Genomic DNA, 14,332 nt, shown 5'->3' with positions numbered 1-14,332 from the left:
TGGAATCTAGTGGAGTAAAAGTACAACACCTACCTCTGGAATCTAGTAGAGTAAAAGTACAAAGGAGCACAAAGTGGATGTACTCGTGCAACTACTCTTAAGTACAGTACTTGAGTAAATGTACTTGTAGCTTGTTCTGATAAATGTTTCCCTTTCTGTCAAGACTAGACTATAGTTTGAGTTTATCTTAACCATGTTTTTCTGACAGAATGGCCTTCCTTTCTTTTAATAACATGTCGTTTTGTAGATGCCCTTTTCCTTTGTAACACGCATGCACACAACGTTGAGACAGATTACCTGCAGCTCATTCAGAATGAGAAGTTTATATTGTCAGAAAAGCAAAACCAGAGCTGTCAAAGAAGAATAGAGTGACTAAAAGGTGGATTATACAGCGAAATACATGCTAGGAGCTAGTTAGCTTCCTCGGCTAACAGCTGCTATTGAAGATTGTGTAATAACCGTAAATTAAAAAAGCCCCATGTTGGAGGTGTAACGTTAATACTGACCGAGTTGATCTCCACGTTCCACACGGAGACCTCTGCCGCTGTGCCGAGACAGAAAAACAACGCAAAAAACAGGAGACATAACGGATGCGACTGTGCATCTGGCATCTTCATTTGCGCATCTACTACCGTAAACAGGTCAGACTCATATCCGCCTCCAATTCCGTGGTGCGTCCGGGTGGAGTTCACAGCGTCACCACAAGATGGCGACAGAACACTCAAAAGGCAACTAGCATGTCGCTAATGTCATACGTCATCGACACAAGCCTCGATACGCGCTTCACAAAAATCGTCCTGGATTAACACAGGCTTCGAAGCCTCGACATGAAAGGTCACATCACTAAGCACCTATATTTCTGCTTCACATTATTTAATGAGTGCTTTATGTGGCCTCTAGTACGTGATGTTATTAAAGAAAGGTTTATTAGTCTGTCAAATGCAGAATGCAGCTCGTCTCTGCAGATTGAAGAACGTCCTCTTCTCCTCTGCAGTAAGATTAGTAACTCTCAGTCTCACAGTAAATCAGTTGAAGTCACTAACAGGCGTTTGCTTGTGCTGCAGGTGGCGGTGTGAGGATCCTCTTTGAGCAGGAGCTCGCTGTGGCAGATTTCCAGCTGCCCAACAAGAGCTGCATCCTGTACGTGTCCGACGTCATAGCAGGAAACGGCTACAAGAGGAAACTGGTTCGCTACAGAAATGTGAGTTTGATGGAGGAGACGAAGCCGTTTGTTTCTGGTTCTGCCTGATATGAACTGTGTGCCCCCCCCCCAGCATGTGAGTTAAATATGAGTGTCACAGCAAAGGGTCTGAATACTTATGACCATGTGATATTTCAGTTTTTCTTTTTTAATAAATTTGCAAAAATTTCTACATTTCTGTTTTTTTCTGTCAAGATGGGGTGCTGAGTGTACATTAATGAGAAATAAAATGAACTTTTTTGATTTTAGCAAATGGCTGCAATGAAACAAAGAGTGAAAAATTGAAAGGGGTCTGAATACTTTCCGTACCCACTGTATATAAATGGAGAAGAGACACCTCTGCTGTTCAGGGTCATATTGACCCGCTCACTCAAAATCAAGCCAAATGAGTCATGAGGATTTGTATTGAAAGTAAACTTTACTTATGTTTATTTATAGTGTTAAGAAACAGACATTTACAAAAATTAACAAGAGATGAGCACAATGAACAAGGTGTGTGTGCGTGCGTGCGCTTGTGTGAGAGAAACATGGTGGGAGGGAGTCAGAAATACTTTCTCACATTTTCAAAGAAAGAAATGGTCTAAACTTGAACCTTCTGACCCCTTACAGCCTCCACTTTCACTGTGGGGTTAAATTGACCCGAACATCATCTCTGTAATATAAACCTGGGGGGGGTTTGCACATACATGATATGAACCTTTTTTTTTTTAACATTGATCACACTAATTAAGACAAGCAGAAGAAGTTTCATACAGATAAAGTACTAGAAAATATTTTTTCTAAATTTTCAAACGGGTCAATTTGACCCGCAACATAAAAAGAGGGTTAAGGAATGTTCAAATGCTTCCTATTCCTGAGTACATTTGTAAACATGCCCGAGTGGCCATGGAGTCAAATGAACAGTTCAGGAGTCCAGAGAGGTTTCAGAAGACACTTCTTTTATTTTTAAAATTCGACCATCGCACCAATGTTGACACCAGTGTCTAGTTGCCTCCACTAATTCTTCCCACACAAACAAAATGAGGCCCTTATATACACCTGGTCCAGCTAATTGGACCAGCCCTGCCATCTATGGGTAAGTATAGTGCTAAACATATATGTATAATAAATATTTACATGATTTTACCCACACCACAAGTATCCATATTAATTAACATCTAATTATAATGCCTATAAATAAAGTAAATTATAAACACCATCATTTATCTAAATAAACACAGCAACACATATCTTCACTTCCCCCTACCCGCTTCCTGTAGTTGGTATTTCCCGGAACTATAAATGGGTGCTCGAGGGCCCGGGGAAGTATTTTGCCCAAACACCCTGGGAAGAGGAAACAGGCAGAGGTAAGTTGTTCCATATATACACAATAATGTTCTGCCACATAGACATTTACCACAGTCAAGTCTATTCACTTTGTCACTGACTGCAGTTGTCTGTTTGTTGGCAGGGAGAACAAAAGGACCAGCTCTGTGTCCTCGCTGTGCACATGGCTCCCAGCATCCACAGTCCAACAATGAATACATACAATAACTTGTGTTCTCCTTGACTCCATCACACCCCATCTCACACACTATCCGTGGTCTAAGTAACGGCGGTGCATCGTTACAACATTGTTTTTGATGATTCAACAGTCTTGAAGGCAGGTTATGCAGTTATTGGAATTAAGTAGACTACATTAGATAATATCAATCAGTGGCTTAATGTCTGTGTGTTGGAGTAGAAAAACATTTACAGACAAATAGAAAAAACCCATTGATCAGAATGTGAAGAATCAATCATGTTTACACCGTAAATCACCAATAATATAGATTTGTTACATTAAATGAAAGCGTCTCTGTAGAAAATTAAGTGTTTGTTCTACTCGGTGTGATTGACAGGAGAGATGATCAGAGGAGCAGAGTTTCTACCATCACCATTACCACATGGACCAAAGAATGGGTAGAGCTTCTCAGTGAAGCAGCAGCCAGTAAAGGAGTAGATCAGAGCTGCAGCATGAACGTCATAAAAGGAGACCAGACCCTCCTCATAATCCACAAACACCCCCACCTTCTGAGGCTGAGACTTCAGAGAGAGACGGATATCAGGGCCAGCAAGAGCTATGTACTCATTCTTATTACTCAACCATATCGTCCAGTAACCATTCTGAGGAGTCAGTGTGATGTGTCCTTTCCTGTTGATCGACTCTCTGGCCACTCCTAACTCCCACATAGGCTTCCCTTTAACCTGAACCTCGAAGTAAAATCTTCCTGAAGAGAAACTCTGCTTTGCTAAAAGATTAACCCAACGATCAAATCTCTCTGGATTGTTTGGGAGTTTCTTCTTTACATCACCAGTTTTAACTTGTTTTCCATCATCAGACAGGATGAGTTTGGGATGTGCTGTATCAGGATCAAGAGTCGCATCCACTGCAGACTGCTGGACCGTCCTCAGCTCGACCTCGAACAGCTTCTTCATCTGTTTACTGAGCGTCTCTTCCAGCTGATTCAAAGCTCTCCTCACAGTCCCCACATATGAAGGTGGACTGACTCTGACTCTTGTCCAGTTGTTAGTGGGTGGAGCGGTGTTCAGGGTCCTGAAGCTCTGGAGGAGGTGGAGGTGGTCTTCAGAGCGTGAGAGCTGCTCTACCTCAGTGCTTCTCTTCTCCAGCTCTTTGATTTCCTGTTCCAGCTCTTTGATGAAGCCTTCAGCCTGTTTCTCTGTCTTTCTCTGCTTCTCTTTGATCGTGTCGATGAGCTCGGCCTGGCTTCTCTCAACAGACTCCTTCAGAGCGGTGAAGACCTGAACACCATCTGCTATCTCTCTGTCTGCATCTTCCACACTGAGCTCCACTGAGTGTTTGATCTCCTGAATCTTCAGTCGTCTCTTCTGGATCATCTGCTGAATTTCAGCCTCAGTCTTCCCCAGCTTGGCCTTCTTTCGTTCATATCCTTCTTTCAGAGGAACAACATCATGGTTCTTGTGGTCTAAAACAGTGCAGAGCATGCAGACACACATCTGGTCGGTCTTACAGAACAGCTCCAACTGTTTATCGTGCTTCGTACACATCCTGCCTTCCAGGTTCTCCACAGGGTCGATCAGCTGATGTCTTTTCAGACCTGACGTTGTCAAATGAAGCTCCAGGTGAGTCTCACAGTAGGAGACCAGACACACCAGGCAGGACTTCAGGGCCTTCAGTTTGGTTCCAGTGCAGACGTCACAGGGAACTTCTCCTGGTTTGGCAGCTTGTTGCTCTGAGCTGCTGCTGCTGGCTTTCTGTTGAGCTGACTGTCTGAACTGAGCAGCCATCAAAGAGATGAAGGTATTGACCCGCAGCTCAGGTCTATAGTTGAACACCTCTTTACAGTTTGGACACTGAGACTGGACATTAACGTTCCAGTGTTTAGTGATGCAGGTTTTACAGAAGTTGTGTCCACATGGTATGGCGACTGGATCAGTGAACACATCCAGACAGATGGAGCACAGAAACTCATCTTCAGTCAGCAGACAGCTGGCAGCAGACATATCTACACTCTGAGGACAAAAACAATGAAAAAACAAAACTGTTATTACATCTTTAGCAGCAGCAACAGAGTGTGTCGGGTATTGTTTTCACATTGTGGGTCTCTGTGTGTCATCATCGTAAAATGTGTCCTGGAGACGCCTACTGTAGAGGGAACTATTACAGAAGAGGGTTTGAGTACTTTAGAAAGGTGCTTACAAAACAGAATTTTAATGTCTGTGGACAGATTTTGTCACCGTGACACCTGGATGCAGTTTCTGGATCATTCTTTCTTTTCTTCCTGTGGTTTTGCTCCGTTTTTTAAGGCTGCCTGTGTCTGATCCCTGACTATTAGCTACCACTTTCCCACAATTGAACGTGAATAAACTGCCCATGGAAGAAAACACTGGATCATTTGTATGTAATGCAGTGGCGGGTGCATTTTATACCTAGGCCTTCACTGCTGTCCTGCAACTGAAATACCACCTTATAACCACATTGTGGCGCCACAGCTACTATTCATTTTGAGGCTGTAACTATGTACGTCTTCGTATTAAACCAGTCGTTTGAATAATGCTAGAGCATTTAGAAAACGCAAAAGCCTAAATTCAGGAAAATATAATGTTCTCAACTGGTCCTGCTGTGGGATCCACAGTCATTCCTTAATGACAAGCCGCAACCCAAAGAGATTATCATTGGACTTTACTTTCACAACTTCAACGTTGGACGTACTGCTCTGCAATGTCTTTCCTCGTCTGTATCCTGTGTCATGGTGCATCTCACTCAGTCAGAATGCCCATATTTGATTGGCTGAACTGCATCACGTGATGTGATTCACTACCCATCAGCCTCTGCTGGCTGTTAAATTTCGTTTCACGATAGTCACGTGCTCGCCCACTGACCAATCACAGCACACTCTGCACCTCGCGGCAAAGCTACAGACACTGAGCGGCATGTAATGCTGACGTCATTATAGGCCGGCACGCAGGCTCTGATAGTCAAAGAATACGCCCAACATGTCAAACTAAAGATCTGATTGGTTGAACACTATGACAATCAACAATATCGTCCCCATTTACTTAAATCTGCGCTGAACTTCCTCACAAACACAGACAGCAGGAACTACAGAGAAGTTTAGAGGAAAGGCTTTACAGTTCAAGGATATTTACCAAAGTATAGAACAGTTATGTAAGTTATGAAACATCAATGTTGTACCTCTTTAAAATCAATCAATACATCCACACATTACATCAGATGCTGTTCTCTGTGTTTGAACAATCCAAAGGGAGTAGCAGCTAGGCTAGTTAGCTTCTAGCAGGCCTAGTTTATCTGCTACTTTGTTCTTTGTTATGGATCCTGGTTTGAACTCACTTTTCACCAAATGTTGAGTTTCTCTGTAGAACAGTGTGCTCACCAGAGTTTGTCAGAGACTGCTGGATTCACTTGAATGTTTATTTCGAGAGAAACAGAGACTTGTCTCGACTGCAGCTCTGCTCAGACTAACTTTCACTTCAGGAGAAGTGAGTCTGCAGCTCTCCTCTTTCAGAGTTGCTCCTCCTCTCAGTGAAGCTCTGTGAAGGAGCTTTTACTGTCTCTGTGACAAATACCCTGACATTCAAACATGAGTTTGACTTTTTCCTTCTTATTCCTTTTTATTCTCCTTTTTGTGTGTTTTAAACGTTAAATCTGAAATACTGTATGATTTTTTTTTTTTACACATTTTAAAGGTTTATGTGTATGTTTTTTTAAACATCCTATTACTGCTGTCTTGGCTCGATGACTTCTTGATGAGATTTACCTGTTAAATAAAGGTTTAATGAAATAATAATAAAATATTATTCATATACAATAATAGAAGATAAGATAACATAAAATAATCCTTTATTAGTCCCGCAGTGGGGAAATGTACAGGATTACAGCAGCATAGTGGATCGTGCAAACAAGAGACATAGTGAAAAAACAAAATCAAAACAATTATAAATAATCAAATAAGTAATAAAACAGTAAAGAATATTAAATAAGTACAAATTTAAAAAATCCACAATAACTAAAATATTATATATACAGTACAGACAGAATAATTGTTGTGTTGTATAAATACATATTGTATAAATAAATGTATGTTCCATTAAAACATTAATAATAAATTGAAGAAGCCTTAAATCCGATATAAAAAGGTGTGTCCTAATTTACCAATATAGTAATAATGTTGGTATTGATTTGGAGTGAATTGGTCACATTACATGGAAGCTATTGAGAAAACTGTCATTATTTTCTATTAAAGTATATATGTAAAATTAATTAATTATGCGTTAATTAATCAAAATACGTGTGCCTCATAAGAACAATTTAGAATATCGTTTTAATAAATAAAAAAAATACTAATATGGATAAGTCGGCATTAAGATATTGAAAAAAAAACATCAGCAATGTGTCATTAAAACTGAAATTTTCCAAATTAAATCTAACTTTTTTTATGCTGCTTATTATTTCAATTAGGCTATGTGTCAAGGAACAAGTGGAATCAACTACTGTTTTTGGACTCCGTGTTTAGTCGAGTAATGACGCTTGAGATTGTATTCCTTTAAAACAGCGACTTTTTCTTCAGGCAAGTAGCATTTCCATTAAAGAGATTACCACACATGGTCTTCCTGCTTTTCTAACAATAAGTGCGACTACAGAATGGAGAGAATACTTCATATCCTCGAGCCCAACACGTATCACATGTGTGAAATCGTAGAAGCCATAAAATCAGGCCTACCAGTTTTAATATGGACACACACATGTCTTTGCCAACAGGCTTTTATTATTTTTAACATCTGTCTTTACAAGATTGAACTTTCTAAAGTAGACCACTTAAAATAATAAAGTTTATTTGTGTAAATAATCTTTACATTCACCAGTCTGTGCACACGTAGTCCACTCTAAAAGTTTCCACTCCCAAAAACGTATTCAAGTAATTTCAGAGCATTAAAGAAAGACGTGAACAGGAAATCTACCACATATACATTTAACTCACTCTGAAGCTTATCCTTAAAAATGTCAGAGGAGTTTTTCCCATTAGTAATGCAGCCAAGGTTTATCTTTTTCTACAAGGTTGTTGAAGTGTTAAATCAAAATACATAATTGCTTCCATGCTTACTGCTATGGCAGCTAAATCCAGATATAAATTTAAAGGGTCACAAGACAATTTATGGGACACAATAGAAGAAAACCGAAGAAGAGACTCACAAAGACACACACAACTATAAAACGAGGCATAACAACCACAAAGAGACACGAAATGACTACAAAGAGACACAACGGAACTACAAAGAGACTCAAAATGACTAGAGACACAAAAGAACTACATAAAGAGACGGAAAAAGACTACAAAAAGGGGCAAAACCACCACAAAGAGGCACACAATGACTACAAAGAGACAAAAAACAGCTACTTAAAGACTCCAAATGACTACAAAGATACACAAAATGACCAGAATGAGACACAAAATGACTACAAAGAGACTCTATAATGACTACAGAGACACAAAATGACCAGAAACAGACCCAAAATAACCAGAATGAGACACAGAGTGACTACAAAGTTACTCCAAAATACTAAAGAGAAACAAAATTACCATAAAGAGACTTAAAACAACTACAAAGACATAGAAAAAAAACCCAAAACAATATAGAGTTACACACAAAGTGACACAAAACATTAAAGATTGAATCTGTGTTTTGCTCCTAGGAGAGATGGTGGGGCCTTTTGCATGTATGTTTCTAGGGGCCTATTGTCTCATAATCAGCCACCACCCTTCTGTCATCATCACTGGCCTCGCGCTGGCCAAATAAAATGCAGCGTGTGAATTTGGTTAAACAGGCACCCGTACAACCTCTTGCCTTGAGAAATGTGAACTCGAGGAGTGGGTTCAGTCCTGTTGGAGTCTGGCCGAACGCATCGATCCAGAGCCTCCAGAGAAGAGCTTCATCCGTTGCAGATGACCAGCCAGGCCTTGTGGTGGTTACTGAGCAGAATCTGGTCCTCATTGCTCTGGTTGAATATGCGTGGCTGTCTCAGATACTCCCTCTGTTCGCAATCCCTCCCCCTATCATTCCTTCCTTCTTATCCTTCCTTTCCTCCTTCCTTCCATCCTATCTCATTTGCCATTACTGGGCTGCAGTTGATTAGTGCTGCTGGATGCATCTGTTTCCACTGCAGCGCCGCATCTCAGCACATGCGTATAACTAGGCCCTCTGGTGCTGTAATTGCTAATAAGGATCCAGTGTGTGAGCAGAAAAAAAAAAAAGGAAGAGCTGCTGCCATAAGCATTTGTATTCACCTGTGACTCCAAGCCTCTGCGCTGGGGTAGATAATGAGGCAGCCAGGCCTCTGAGCCTGGGCCTGGATCTCCGAAAATGATCTTGGTGAATCAATCATGCCCTTAAAGGGTAACAGTCTGGTAAACTCCCTTCTCCTCAAATGCTTCCAGCAGCTTCAACAACACAAGGACATTTAATAACTCCCTATTATAGTGCAATTAAACATGAAAATTTGTCTGATGTGATACTTTGCACCCTCTTCTCCCTGTGTCTATGATTAACGTATATAAGTACATTATTTTTTTTTAGTTAAAACCAGCACTGAAGTGATTGGAGGATGAACAGAAACCTTGAAGAGTCTACAGACTTGCTATAGTGTCTCTGTGAGGCTGTACTGAGGCACCGTGGCGTGGTGCTTTGAGCTAAACGCTACCACCAGCATCACAATAACAATGTTAGCATGCAGATGCTGTGCGGGTAAAATATGTACCACGTGCACTATCTTAGTTTACCTTGTTAGCATGCTAACATTTGCTAATGCTGGTATTTTGTTACTTAATCAAAGTATTGGAAAAATTTGAGCGGAAAGTGGCGCTACACATAAAATGTAAAATTAAGTCAGCACCAGAGTTATAATGAATCCAAATGAATACGAATATGTGTATCAAATCTAATTGCCATCTAATTTCAGTCTATCAAAGTGGTGGATCAGAGTCACTTTGATAGTTCAGCTAAAAATGCTTATTTTTCTCGATTTCATATCATTTTTAATTGAATACCTTTCAGTTTTATGACTATTTTCCGGACAAAACAAAAACCTCTGGGTCTGGAATATTGTAATAGCTGTTCACTATTTTCTAGCCTGAACTGCTTTGTGGTAGAAACCACCTCTTGGACTTGGCAGGATCTTGAGAGCCCTCATATCACACCTCCTGTTGGTCTCAGATCTGATGTCCAGGCTTATATACAGTATCGAGGTTGAGCATAATGACAGGTTGATGAGTGTTCTTGCATGTGTGAATGGGTCACTTCCTCTCTCTACCTCCCACACACACACACACACACACACACACTTGTTCTCACAGCACCTGGCCAGGATCACCGGGTTTCCTCTCGACACATGTTGTGAGAGCCCAGAGGGATTTGTTGACAGTGTAAGTTTACCACGTCTGTGATAAATAACCTGCGGTCTTCGCCGTGTGTCCGAGTGACGGATGCTCAGCAAAACCATCGCAAGTGTAAGTTATCATTAAGCTGGAGGAATTTCCTCAGAAGTGTGTTTCTAAATGGAAAAGATGAATGAAGTTTTTCAAACTCATGCTTTCATGCAATTTTGTGATTTCCATTGAAATCCTGCGAGACCTCGCTTTGATCTCTAATTTTCTCCAACTGTACGATAGTCAGATACAATTGTGTTCTTGCACTCGTCTCCTCCAATCCTCTCCTCCCTTCCTCAACTCCCATCCCTCCTATTCCTCCTACCTTCCTCCTCCTCCTCCTCCTCCCACGGTTTGGAAGAAGCAAAAAGAGTAAAGGCGAGGACACATCGGAGCCGCATGCTGTTCTTGTTTGCCTTTCCCAGATTGCCCTGCTGCTGGTGGGAGTTGGCAGTTCCCCTCATTTTATCTCCAGTCAGATGCTACTGAGCTACAGTGATCTCTCACAGTCAGTCATATACACACACTGACATGACAGGTATTTAACATTTTCTACACTGTAGCTGCTTCATCGACGAGGTAAAAACACACTGGGGTATACAAAAATATGGTGAAGAAAACAGAATGTAGTTTAATGATAACTTGATATATAGAACGATTGCCCCAACTCTATTTGTTTCGAATGCCAGATATTCTTTTGGGCAAAATGTATAAGGTCTTTACCGGGTTCTCTCTTCCATACCGTATTTAAACCGATATAACGGGAGTATTTTAAGATAAACTATTGCTTAGAACAGCCTTAAAGACTTGCATGGTGGTGATACTGCAAAGAAAGAAAATGAGCATGCTGTCCCACTGCCACAGGAACAGAAATGTTTTGAGGTATTCTCATAAATAAAGTCAATGAAATGCAATGAAACAGTTGCGTGGCCTTAGCAACACATCTACAACCAGAAATTAATTTTGTGAATTTAAAATGACAGTAGGAAACAAGTTCTGTAACAAGGTGACTTTCTGTACGTTGTGCAGATAGCAGAGCCATCTGAGACGATCTTGTGGTCATGAGCTGCATACATACCTTTTACTCCACACCTTTAAGCCATCAAACCACTGCATGACAACCAAAGGGCCCCACCAAACAAACAGCAGCACGGCGTGGCTCTCGGCTGCTGTTACAACGGCGCCCTCCTCTACTATTTGCAGGTACTGGAGTGCTCGACCTGCTGCAACAATATGCAACCCCTTGTGCAGCTTCTTCTCTTGCTATATTACATCATGTAAAGAAATGAAAAACACACTCGCAAGCTTCATGAATATTTTAAAACTTTAATATACAGTGCTTTGTAAATCATTACTAAAAACACAGGTGGTAAAAATCAAATCGAAACAAATAAGTTACGCTGTAGTAAAAAGCACTTGAGATTCCTTTCCATTGTTCCTCATTAGTGTGAACCCCATATATGAAAATAGCATAGAAAGTATGCAAACATAGAATTTCATTCATATATAATTCTTTTCTAATTTTTAGCTAAATAAACATTTTGTGTCATTAAATTCCCTTCACCAACTGGATGAAATGAGGAAAGTTTACAGCTGTGCGTTTATGTCGACAGCCTCCATTTCATCCATAATTCTGCTTCTTTTTTTGTTTAAAAACAGCTTGAAAAACCTTTTTCGTGTCGACAACTCCCCCCCGTGAGAACCTCAAGACAAGCCCAAATAAAAAGGAAATATAAATTAACATACTAAACGTGGACAGTCTGCAAAACCTTTTTTTTCTCAATTGACTGGCGTACAGTTTTTGACCTCTCTCTCTCTCTCTCTCACTCTCACTCTCTCACACACACACACACACACACACACACACACACACACACACACCCCGGTTTAACTTGTGGAGTAACTGGTAATTGGAGCTGTCCGCTGCTGCCCCCCGCCCCCCGCCGCCGCCGACGACACAACCTCCTCACTGTGGTTTGTCCTTTAAAGGAAAATATCCCTTTAACACATTTGTTGCTCTGGAGACAGAAGCTGGCTCCGGGCCGAAGGGCTTAACATAGAGACACGTAGAGACAGACGGATCAAAACATGTATTTTCCATATTTAAAATCTGTCCCATCAGCAAGGTAAACAGAAGTCAACCATACGATATTTACAGCCAGGCGGTTTGTCCACCGCAGATGTTGTGAATTCTTTCCAAACCACTAACTGCATTTAAATGTTTACTATATTTGCACTTTGTTTGTTTTCAGTTTGTGTGCTAAGTCACGCTGTCCTTCAGTAAACTGCTGACCCACATAGTGGAGGTTTCAACAGAGCGTGTCGGTGTCACAACGACTTCAACACAGTTTGAGACACAAGACAGAATCCAGCCTCCAATACTTTCTGGCGTAACATTTTTCAATTTAAGAGTCAAACAAAAATCAGCAAACTGGGATTTTAGCGTGAATGTATAAGTCTCATGACAGCACTCACAATCCCCTGTAAAAAAAAAACCTGCACAATTTGATTTGCAGAAAAAGAATGATTCTTCCTCTCTTAAAGCATGTTTGCCGAGGACAAATCATTTACTGAATTTTTAAAAGTCCGTGGAAAAGTGAGAAAAAAGAAGAAGCATATATCAAAGATGTTGATATCTTGTTCTAAAAAAGGAAATATCTTAAAAATCTGTTAAAACATTAGAAATCTAGGTTAAGCTGGGTTTACAAAGAATGCTTCAGTTTCTCTTAATGCCCGTTTGTCGATGTCGGTTAATCATTTAGTGACATTTGATATATGGTTCTAAAAAGAAAATGAAATATCCCGTCTTATGTCGGCATTCAAAATCTGTTAAAACCTGCAAAATCTGGGTTAAGTTTGGTTTACGGTAGAGCATGCTTCTGCCTCTCTCAGCAAATGATTTACTCTCGCTAAAATCTCAGGGTAGTAAGCACGTCGCCCGCATGATATCCGTTTCCAAAACGTGCCTTGAATTTGTTTGTGCCGTTTGTTGTATCTATAGAGACCTGCGGTTTTCAACAGTCTGAGTCAGAACCTCCTATCGGTTACAGGGCTGACAACAAGGCATCCAGAGAAGCCAGTCGTAAGCATGGGGGGGGTGGGGGGGGGCTTTGGACACTGGTAACAGGGGGTCAAATTGTTCTATTGCACATACATTTCTGCCTGTTCTTCATTTCTGGCGTCCCAAGAAAAAAAATGTCACAGTTATAAACAGGCAGCAAGTAGCATTCTTTTTGTTTAAATAATAAGAAAGAAAGAAAGAAAAATAGGGAAAAGCGCTCAATTAAATTGCAGCCCAAACCAGGATGATATAATAATAATAATAATAACAATAATCATCAACAAGAATATCCACAAAAACAACAATAACCATATATAATGACACAGGCAGTAAAAGTAACATTTACCTGTGTGTGTGTATGTGTGTGTGTATATATATATATATATATATATATATATATATATAAAATAAAAAAAAGAAGCAACAACAACAGTGTAAAATTGATTGTCATTTCAAGATAAAAAGCATCAAAACATCCAAGGCATCAACAGTGAGGAACAAACTGGGAACTATAAAAAGTAACGAGGGCTGAGGGGGGATTCACAGAACTAAAGCCCAAATGAACAACGCTCACAGAGAGAAGGGGGACGACGACTCATTTGGTGCACATCATGCGTCTGAGAAAGCTTTTGGCAGCCTTGAGTGCAGGAGAGCGTCGGAAAACAAAAGGCAACAGTTTGTACATGCCATCTGTCCGTCTTAGAGCAGAGACACCAACAGCACGACCCACCGTTCGTTCGCCTCGCCGCACTCCCCCACCGGTCAGATTTCAGTGTTCATATTGCCAAAACATCCAACTGGGATACAGCTTAAGCAAGCGCGTGCTGTGGCTCATACAGTATATCGAGATCGAGAGAGAGAGAGCGAGAGAGAGAACAAAAAGGGGTCCAAACAAGTTCCTCAACCGTCGAACGAAACAGGACGAGACTCGAAGTGCTGAGGAAGGCCACGGCCTGGCGTGGAGAGCAGGAGAGCGCCGAGAGAGGCGGCATGGCTTTGATTTGACCGAGCCCTGTGACCAAGGGAGGTAACGCTTGAAAAGCTTTATAAGCAGAGTAAAGGGGGCGTTTTGAATAGCACATACGAACTCATTGTTGCGCACGCACACACACACACACACACACACAC

The 14,332-nt window shown here is 40.9% G+C and overlaps 2 protein-coding genes across 2 annotated transcripts in view; both read right to left on the bottom strand.

Moving 5' to 3' along the window:
* Positions 1-685, bottom strand: part of LOC116383423 (transmembrane protein 87A) — an 11,384-nt gene extending 10,699 nt beyond the window's left edge. The window contains exon 1 of the mRNA XM_031847241.1: positions 507-685. Coding sequence (XP_031703101.1) covers positions 507-617 — 111 coding nt within the window. The 5' untranslated portion in view covers positions 618-685. The remainder of the gene's footprint in view (positions 1-506) is intronic.
* Positions 686-2,308: 1,623 nt separating this feature from the next.
* Positions 2,309-6,175, bottom strand: LOC116383913 (E3 ubiquitin-protein ligase TRIM21-like). Its single transcript, XM_031848110.1, has 2 exons — positions 6,097-6,175; positions 2,309-4,714 (listed from the first exon to the last, which is right to left on the bottom strand). The coding sequence occupies exon 2, from the start codon at positions 4,703-4,705 to the stop codon at positions 3,062-3,064; it is 1,644 nt and encodes a 547-aa protein (XP_031703970.1). The 5' UTR covers positions 4,706-4,714; positions 6,097-6,175; the 3' UTR covers positions 2,309-3,061.
* Between the last annotated feature and the right edge of the window lie 8,157 nt (positions 6,176-14,332).

Source organism: Anarrhichthys ocellatus, unplaced genomic scaffold (assembly GCF_004355925.1).
Source record: "Anarrhichthys ocellatus isolate YVR2014 unplaced genomic scaffold, GSC_Weel_1.0 scaffold7, whole genome shotgun sequence".
NCBI lineage: Eukaryota > Metazoa > Chordata > Actinopteri > Perciformes > Anarhichadidae > Anarrhichthys > Anarrhichthys ocellatus.
The sequence above is the reverse complement of the archived record's forward strand: the minus strand, read 5'-3'. Positions and strand labels throughout refer to the sequence as shown.